This window comes from Rattus norvegicus, chromosome 14 (assembly GCF_036323735.1).
Source record: "Rattus norvegicus strain BN/NHsdMcwi chromosome 14, GRCr8, whole genome shotgun sequence".
NCBI lineage: Eukaryota > Metazoa > Chordata > Mammalia > Rodentia > Muridae > Rattus > Rattus norvegicus.
The window spans coordinates 99,228,224-99,237,161 of NC_086032.1; the positions used below are offsets into that span (position 1 = coordinate 99,228,224).

General features: G+C 49.9%; 1 protein-coding gene across 6 annotated transcripts in view; it reads left to right on the forward strand.

Moving 5' to 3' along the window:
- The window catches only part of LOC102548772 (uncharacterized), a 31,040-nt gene extending 23,981 nt beyond the window's left edge, over nucleotides 1–7,059 (forward strand). The window contains exons 1-2 of one of the 6 annotated variants that reach the window (XR_005493467.2): nucleotides 1,159–5,723; nucleotides 6,624–7,059. Coding sequence is in view for 1 of the 6 variants with exons in the window: in XM_039092872.2 (XP_038948800.1) it covers nucleotides 6,624–6,691 (68 nt within the window). In the remaining 5 variants the exon portion in view is untranslated. The other 5 variants (XR_005493470.2, XR_005493468.2, XR_005493469.2 and 2 more) reach the window with 5 other exon arrangements.
- The last annotated feature ends 1,879 nt before the right edge of the window (nucleotides 7,060–8,938 follow it).

Genomic DNA, 8,938 nt, shown 5'->3' on the forward strand with positions numbered 1-8,938 from the left:
CCCAGAGAGAGCCACAGATCCGATTAATTAATTAATTAAGGCATGGATGGGTTTCCCTCCTGGGCACTGAGTACAGACTCATCTGTAAACACTGCCCCTTCCCTTTCCTTAGACAGTCTTTCTGTGGAGCCCAGGACCGGACCAAACTTGGGAGCCTCCTGCCTCAGCTTCTCAGCTTGCTGGGAATGTAACCATGCTTTCTAGCTTAGCTCCCCTTCTTGGTTAAAATTTAGGACACTGAACGTGGAGAAGATCAGAGAGTGGGAATTAGCCATGTACTTAGGATGATAAGCCCCCTGGGGTGGTAAGTAAAGAAACAGGGGGCCTTTTGGTGGCTCTCAAGAGCCCCGGACATCCCTGAAAAGCCCCGTGGAGCTATATGTGAAGACTTGTGCGCCACTGAGAGCTGTTTCTGGAAGCTTTGGTTTTTACTAACAGCGATCAACATAAATAATCGTCCTGTAACTTGTGTAAGAACAGAACGTGGTGCCCAAAGGATGCCCTTTGAGCTGAGTTATTAGCTGGGCCCACACTCGTGTATTTTGGGGGGCACACAAGCGGATGGCACTTGGTTTACTTTTTAGATGCTTCCAGGTTGCCTTTACAGAAACAATGAGGGGAAACACGGGGCGCAGACAGCTTTTAAGGATTTGCAGTTTTGCATACATTATCCTACCACACGGAAGGAGAGAGAAAGCTGCCCTCTCCTAATTTAAGATGATGTAGGGACCCTGATTGTTAAAGCTTCAAAGGGCATCCACTTTGTTTGGAAATCAATAGTACATGTCCAGACTTTGCCAAATCTCATAAGGTGCTAGACAGCTGGAGCCAACAGATTGTGCCCTTCTTAGCATCAAGACATTGTTAAAGGCCTCAGTCAAAATTAGTCACACCAGCTATCCCTGGCTTGCCCCCTGGTTGTCCCCTGTGGTCACTAATGAAATTGGATGTGACAAGGTCCAGATTGTCTATTTCATTTGGAAGACCAGTCAACACTGAGGAATTTCTAGAGCCAGCATGGAATCTGAGGTCTGTTTGTTGTGGCCACTCTAGATCTCCATATTTCGCATTAACAGCAGTTTGAAAGAAAACGTAGCCCAGGCTGGGCTCAAACTCAAACCCTGCAGTAGAGTGTGCTTAGGAAGCAGGGCAGTAAGAAGTCAGCAAAAGGTTTGTGCTCCCTTCCCCACTGTAGCCCGAGGGAAGGGTTAAGAGGAGGGACAGGGCCTATTTGTGCTCCCTGCCCCACAGTAGCTGGAGGGAAGGGTTAAGGGGGGAGGGACAGGGTGCAATAAGTCGGGGAGGAGTAAGAATGCAGGACTGAATGGACTTGGCTCACCTGGGTCATCTGTAGTCTGCCCCAGCTTTTCTGGGCAAAGTTCCAGTTTTACCACAGATTTTTAATCTTAGACCTTAGTTCTAACATTCACTCTCTCTCCAGTTGGGACTCATTGATGCAGACCCTTGGAGACCCAAGGCACTCATGGTAGAAAACTATGACGATGAATCTTGAAAGCCACAGGTACAATTGTAGCCAGAGTCCTGTATTCAAGTTCGAATATCAGCTTGCCGTGTTTCTCTGCTTCCTTCTCTATAAAATGGGAGGGGCGTTCTAAATAAGTGCTAACATTCCATCCAGAACCTATGCTCTATTCCCAGACCATCCATGACCCTGGCCCCGGGGCTGTCAGGGAAAATCCCTGTGCAGGTGAGAGGGCAAGGAGGGAAAAAGAATTACATTTAAAATGTCAAAGAAATCACAAAGAACATGTTTTATGAAGACGACCAGGAGCCAGGAAAATCGTAATATTTAAATCAGTGTGTTGCCCATCACCTTGCTAACAGTGTTCTTTGTAGCTTCGGGCCAGACACACTTTTTCCTCATGTGTCAGCCGTTCTGATTCAATTCTTTGGGAGAGCGGATAGTTGCCTCTCTGGATGTGTTTGAAGTGCGCTTTTCTGAGCTATTGATAGTAAAAAGCTCCTTGCAGCTTTCACGATTCACGTTGGTAATATCCTTTGCATTCTGAGGGCTGTAGTTAAACCTAGAGGATCTTTTATGAAGGTTTCTTTCATATGTGAGCTGTAAGAGCTAGAAGAAGTATTCCATAAAAATGTGTTGGCTTCATGGACTGTAATCTTCTCCTGGACTCGTTTCAGTGTCGAGCCCCTGGTCCACATCCCTATGTGATATCCCTTCTGTGCCTGCAGAGAAGGGCATCATGGGAGCTGGCAGAGTGGGCTCTCATGCCCTTCCCATCCCAGCATCTCCTCAGCTGGATCCCCCAAATGCCCACCCCCAGTTCAGGACTGCCTTCTGTGAGGAAAGCATGATGATCAGACAGCAAGTGGGAAGAGAATGATACCAACTGTCTCTCAACACATGTATGTGTCTATATTATACATGTGGTGTATATATGCATGTATTTTCCACAGGAGAACTGTGATGTGTTCCATGGACCAAACTGCACTACTCTTAAAACCCATGTTTTCAAGCCCTAACCTAATTAATGGCGTTTGGAGATGGGGTTCCTTATGAGTGCCTGGGACTAGATGAGGTCACCAGTACAGGGCTCCCAATGGCATCAGAAGAGGAAGAGAGAGAAGGGCTATCCCTCCACAGTGTGAGGACAGTGACAAAATGGCCATCTGGGAGGCAGGAAGAGTGCTAACTAATAGCTACTTGTCTTGCCGCTGAGACAAAATATTCTGACAAGAGTTCCTTAGAGAAGAGAGGGTTTTATTTGGCTCGTAGCTCTAGGGTACAGTCCATCATGTCAGGGAAGGGAGAAGGGGGTCATATTCATCAGCTCTCAAGGGACGCTGGGCCTGAGCTAGCTTTCTCCACACATGCAGCCCTGCGCTGCACCCCTGGTCCCAGGAAATGGCACCACCCAAATTTGGGATGGGTCTTCCTCTGTCAGTTAACCTGCCCAAAACAATCCTTTATGGGACCGTTGAAAAGAAAAGTTGGGTTAAAAAAAGTCCCTTACATGCACGGTTGCTGTCTCTTCAGCATCTTCAGTGGGTCTTGTACCTGTCGAGCTGACAATCAGTGTTAACCAGCATCCTTATTAGGAGCCAAGTCTTCCAGCCCTCGGTCTGCGCCTCTCCCAGCCCCTGGAATTGTGAGAAATGCATGTGGGTTGTTTACGTTCTTGGTTGCGGTGTTGGTTGGCTATGGCAGCTCGGGCAGACGAACGCACTGCTTATCTACTGTGTCTATGGCTGTGGCTCCATTGCGAGAACCTTCTAGGGCCTTCCTTAAACACCATTGCAGTAATCTGTGTCTCTCTCGGATGGTGGGGCTGAGACTAGAGCTGGCTGTGACAATCACAGGGATGGGATTCTTTGACTCCAGGTAGAGTGGTTTGAAAGGTTTGTGCAGACGTCTCCAGGGCAGAGTGCCACACCCATGGTAGTGGGACGGCTGGTACTGCTTCCTTCTCCACTCACCTCCCACCAGGGAATCCAGAAGCTTGGTCACACCTGTCCTGATGGCCGGACTGATGTTCCACAGCCTGTTATCCCCATCCCCTGTCACAGCCCCTTGTGGAGGTGTGTGCCCATCCCTTCGGGAGTGCGTGGGGAAGGAGTGCTAGGCTTCCCCTGAAAGGAGCCGAGAAACAGAAGCACTTCCTCCCCTTAGGGGAAAGTCAGCAGAGACCCACAGAGAACACGGCTGATGGGGGTGTTAGAAACAGGACAGCAGGGTTCGGCAAGGACACAGTGGGGACTCACTGGAGCTTGAGAGGGTAGGGTTGGGTGCTGGCAGTTCCTATTCCAGTGGCCTTGAAAAGCTGGGCGACACCTATGAATCTTCCAGATACCTCAAACAAGTAAACAGCCAGGAGTACAGTTTATGTCCAGTGAAATGAGAATGAATGTGGATTTGAATTTGGTTTATAGGTGTGCGAGAGTGTCACATGCACGCATGTGTCCATGTGAGTGTGAGTGTGTGTGTGTGTGTGTGTATGCGTGTATGCGTGTACCGCAAATCTGATTCATAGTTCCTCCATGCTTATTCCAAGCTTCCAAGAAAACACTGGAGGCACACTGAGTCCAAGACTCAGCACAAACTCCTTTCTACCCTCTCTACACCTCTAGTGCCACCAAGTAGACACCACCTCACTCCACTGGGACTCCCAGTAGGCCTCAGTAGCTGGCCCTCTCAGAACATTGCCCTTTATTGCTTCTCCCTCTTTGCACAGGCTGCTGAACTCGGCTAGGCCCAGAGCCTCCCCCACTGGGAGCCTTGGAAAGTTCTATTTATTCGTCTCAAGTGCACTCATTGTCTCTTCAGAACTGACCTCTGATGCTGGACAAGGCAGGGCCCAGCACTGCATAGCCATCACTGATGGACACTGGGCCAAGGGAGGCCAGGGGCCCTCACCTGAGCCTGCCTAAGAACTCCTGGCTCTCTGGTCCCTCAATGAGAGCCCCAATCAGGTTTGTGCTGTGCAAGATGCTGCCCATTGAAACCCTCGAGTCCACATTCTACGTAAGGTCTGGTTGGGTTCATGGTGTAGTTGATGTATGTGGGGCTGGTGAGAAGGTGGGAGAAAGCACTGGTCTGGAAATCTGAGGACCTGAGTTTGTTCTCTAGAACCAACTATGGAAAAAAACTGATTCTCAAAGGTTTGTTCCCTTCAAACCTTCAAACCTTCAAACTTGTGTTGTGGCATGCACACGCGCGCGCACACACACACACACACATGTATACACACACACACATATATATACATATACATATATTTTACTTTATATATATATATACATACATATATTAAAACTAAATGCATGTGCATGGATCCTATGCACAAGACAGATAAACTGGAAGCAGAGAAATCGACCAGAAAACATCAGAGGCACCGTTCAAGAAGCAGTCACCAGACTAGCGACAAACCTCCACAGTGACCCCAGTACACGGGGTGGATCCACAGGGGCTGGAGTTCGATTTTTGAAAGCGGCGACATCTGCAAAGCTCTTGAGGAAAGCAATAGCAGTTTACTTTTGCGTTCTTCCCACTGTGCTCGTACTTATGGGTGATATGTGGTTAGAATGGGGTCACAGCCCGTGCTAGAGCAACTGGACTAGGAACTGGAGGCAAAAGGCCTCCCACCGTCTCAGGGAAACCCCTGCCTGCCTGCTTCACAGAGTGGAGCAGAAGCAGGAAGCAGACGGGGCACCCCCCCCCCACATACACACACACACAGTGGGAAATCCAAAGTCACACTTCTGAGTTCCCATTCTTAGCCATTTTGCTCTTGGCATTTATTTCTGTCCCTCTGGTTGCTAGATTTGGGCTTCATGCCTTGAGGCTGGGATACCCCTTGACTGTGACAGGGTCAAAGTGTAGCACCCTTTTAGCGTCGGGCTTGTTCTCCTATTTCCAGTGACTTCCCAGTCCTCCCTTGTTTGAAATTGCTGACATCCGTCAGTGTGTTGGGTCCACAGGGAAGCTCTTTCAGCTCATTATATTTGTTGCTGAAACTCTAGGACTTACAAATGGCTACCGGAGAGGAGACGCCTTGTTGAGTGGAAATGGTGAGAGAAACCGGAAATGAAAGAAGAGGGAGCGTCAGCAATCCTGTTCCGGTCACTCTGCGGTCTGTGACTTAAGCAGCCCTCTCTGGGCATGGACTTCTTCTTAGATGGGCTGCTCCAACCTGCCCCAGGGTTCCAAGACAAGCAAGAGGGAGAGTGGAGAGTTGCAGGAAGAGGTGGCTAAAACTCTGTGGGAGCCCTGTTGCCTAGTGACGTTTTTCCTGGCATCTGCCCTTTGGCCTGGGCCCAGTGCCCACCAAAGAAGTTGGTTTGGGTTACAGTCAGGTCCACAGTCCAGAACAGGGGAAGGGGCGGAGCCCGTGTTTAGGGCTGGGGGCCCCAAGGCAAGGAGTCCCTTCAAGTGCTGTGGAACATCAGATTTTTGAACGACTCCATTTAGAAGTAGAAGAAAAGCTCTCGGGAAATAGGAGGGTTCTGGCTGGCTTCCCAGGAGAACAGCAAGTTCCAGCCAACTGGAGCTCCGGAAGCCGGGAATTTGTGAGGAGGAATGGGGCACGGAGCAAGCAAACATCTCGACCACAGTTCCCCTGGCAGAACTCTGCTCTGAAGTGAGCATGTTTCTGGAAATGGGGAGGGTTTTATCCTCCCAGACTGATATGCACACAGCCAGGGTATTGCGAACCTAGTCATTCCTGGGTGTGCGTGTTTTCAGAATAGAGTATTCTAGGCTATTCATAGTTCTGCCTGAGCATTCTTTGGAGTAACGGGATAGACTTCAGTTCCACCTCTTCCTGTTTGAGAGGCAGGAACAGGCCTGCCCTGCCTGGGACAGACTGGGAAATCATTCTTCTGGGCAGCTCCCTTTCAGCCCACCAGAGCCAGAGACCCGACAAGCCCCTAGGAGCTTTTCAGGCTGCCAGGTGTAAAGCATGTGCGTGTGCAACCATTCGCTCCGCTGGTTGATGGGGGTGGGGGTGAACTCACCGCAGGAGGCTCCGAGAAAGGACCCAGGTGACATTAAGGAGGAAAGAGAAATTGTTATGACATTTTTAACTGTAAAAAGGTGGAATATGAACTTCCAAATAAGACACCAGTTGCTATCTTTCTCTTTTTAGGACCCCAGCCATTTGCTATGTACCACAGAGGGACAGCGGGAGCAGGGATGTTGGAATCTCACGACTGATTTGACTTGAGACCTCCCTCACGTTGGCCCCCAGAACTGAAGAGCCTTCTTATACAAGGACTCTGCTGGGACTGGAGTCTCTGCAGATCTGGAAAATCTACATCAGGGAAAGGAGACAGGGGTCAAAGGGCAGCCCTGCAGATGGCTGGAGGGTGAATGAGTGTGGCTAGGAAAACTTGCTGCATTCCACGGGAAAGTGGGGCTGTGTAACCCAGCAACTCCGTTCCTCTTTAATATCACACAGCACCATCCTCTATGCCTTTTGTCTCTGGCTTACTTTACGTTCTTAAATATGAAAAAGGACCCTAGATAACTCCTGTACGTGAGCCAAGCTGGTCGATATTTGAATAAATGTAAAAAACAGTAAACTCATGCAGCTAATGTGAGTAAAATGTTTGTGAAAATCAAGAACCCCTGTTTTCCAAATCAGAAACGGGCAGAACTTAGTGGGCGGGGCTTCGTCTGGCAGAAGCCTGCGGGGCTCACCTCTGGCCTCTGCAGGGCTCTGCTGGAACGTAGCATACTCTGTAGCTGCTGAGGAATTCCCTGGTTCACTTGGGAGAGATTGGGACTAACCGTGACAAACAATACTGTTGTATATGAGCAGAATAGCTTCGACTTCACAGACCCTTCTGAGGATGTCAGGGCCCTAGAGGCTCGTGACACACCTCGCCATGTTGTTTTGGGGAGGATTGTGGAAGGAACTTTGGACCTTCAGCTGCAAGAGACATTGAGTGTTGGGAGCGCAGTGAGCTGTTCTGTAGATGTCTGGAAGATGAGAAAGTTAAGAGCAGGGCAGACAGTGCCGTCCTGGCTGTGGAGTGTCAGAGGGCCATTTGTGTGAAAATCTGTGGTGTCTGGTCAGGTGGAGCTGAAGAATCAGCTGTGGTTGACGAGAGACCAGAACTACTAAAGTAGAACCTTTGCTTTGCTAATCGAGAATGGTCAGCCGGGGCTGCGAATTGGCTGTGCTTAAGGCCTGACCAGCATCGTTGAGGTGAAGTCTTCTGGGAAGTGTTTCCTCGGGGTCAACACACAAAGGCTGTGTTCCAGAGGTAGCCAAGGTTGATAGCATTAAGAGTCACCCACGTTGGGGCTGGGGATTTAGCTCAGTGGTAGAGCGCTTACCTAGGAAGCGCAAGGCCCTGGGTTCGGTCCCCAGCTCCGAAAAAAAAAAAAAAAAAAAAAAAAAAAAGAACCAAAGAGTCACCCACGTGACCCATTGGTTGTGAAGGCATGAAGGGATCATGGGGTGCAGCTGAGGCTTGGCACTGTGTGGCAGGGCTGGAGTCCCTGAAAGGAGCCCAGGAGTTATCCCTTGTGGACTTCCTGTGGCATCGGCCAACTCTTGCTGTCAGGCTTAGCTTGGCTGTTTTCAGTAACAGAAAGAGGACAAGAGGAGCAGAGGAGACCGGTAGGTCTCTGAAGCTACCACAAACAAACCCACTCACTTGCTGGAGAGAGCGGGAACATTTGCCTGTGGCTTAGTGAGTGGGACTCTCACTAAGGTGAGCACTTGAGAGGTGACAGGGAGCCAGCCAGGCCTGTCCTTCCTGGCAAATGAGTGGAGTGAAGAGCGTATGTCACGTATGTCACGTGGGGACAGGGATTCTGGCTTGGCAGCTCTGAGTCAGCCTCTGTTTGGTAAGGGCCAGGCTCCCCTCTCCATGTTTATCTGGGCCTCGCCCAGGTCAGGCAGGTGGATGGAGCTGTTACTCAGCGTTGGCCCTTGGACCAGGTCCCTGGAGGGGGCAGTGGGACTGTTTCAAAGGCTGACACCAGACATCGGCTGGTGTGCAAAGGCCAACTGAGGTTACACAAGAAAATATGAATGAACAAAATAAAAATATCCCCTCATCTCTCCTCTCTCTTATATCATGCTTCCCCTCAGTCGTTTTTATAGCGTGGATTCTGGCGCCAAGAAAACCAAAATACGTCTCTTTCAATGGGGTTCAGAATGTAGGTGGGGCACTTATGTCTGCGCTCGGTCTCACTGAAGGAAAAGACGAATCTTAGCCTAGAGTAGGAGAGGTACCTCCTGTGGGAAGATGGAGAACTGAGAAGATCCGAGAGACTGGGTGTAAAGATGGGGTGCAAGTCCAGAGGCGTCTCAGAGGGCGCTTAGAGCTTGCCGGCGTGTCACAAAGTGCCAGAGGCAAGCTAATGAGAGAACGTTCAGTGTTGATGGCCACCACAGGGGGATGTGGTGAAAGACAGGGAGGTATTTGTACATCTAGCAACGTTAAA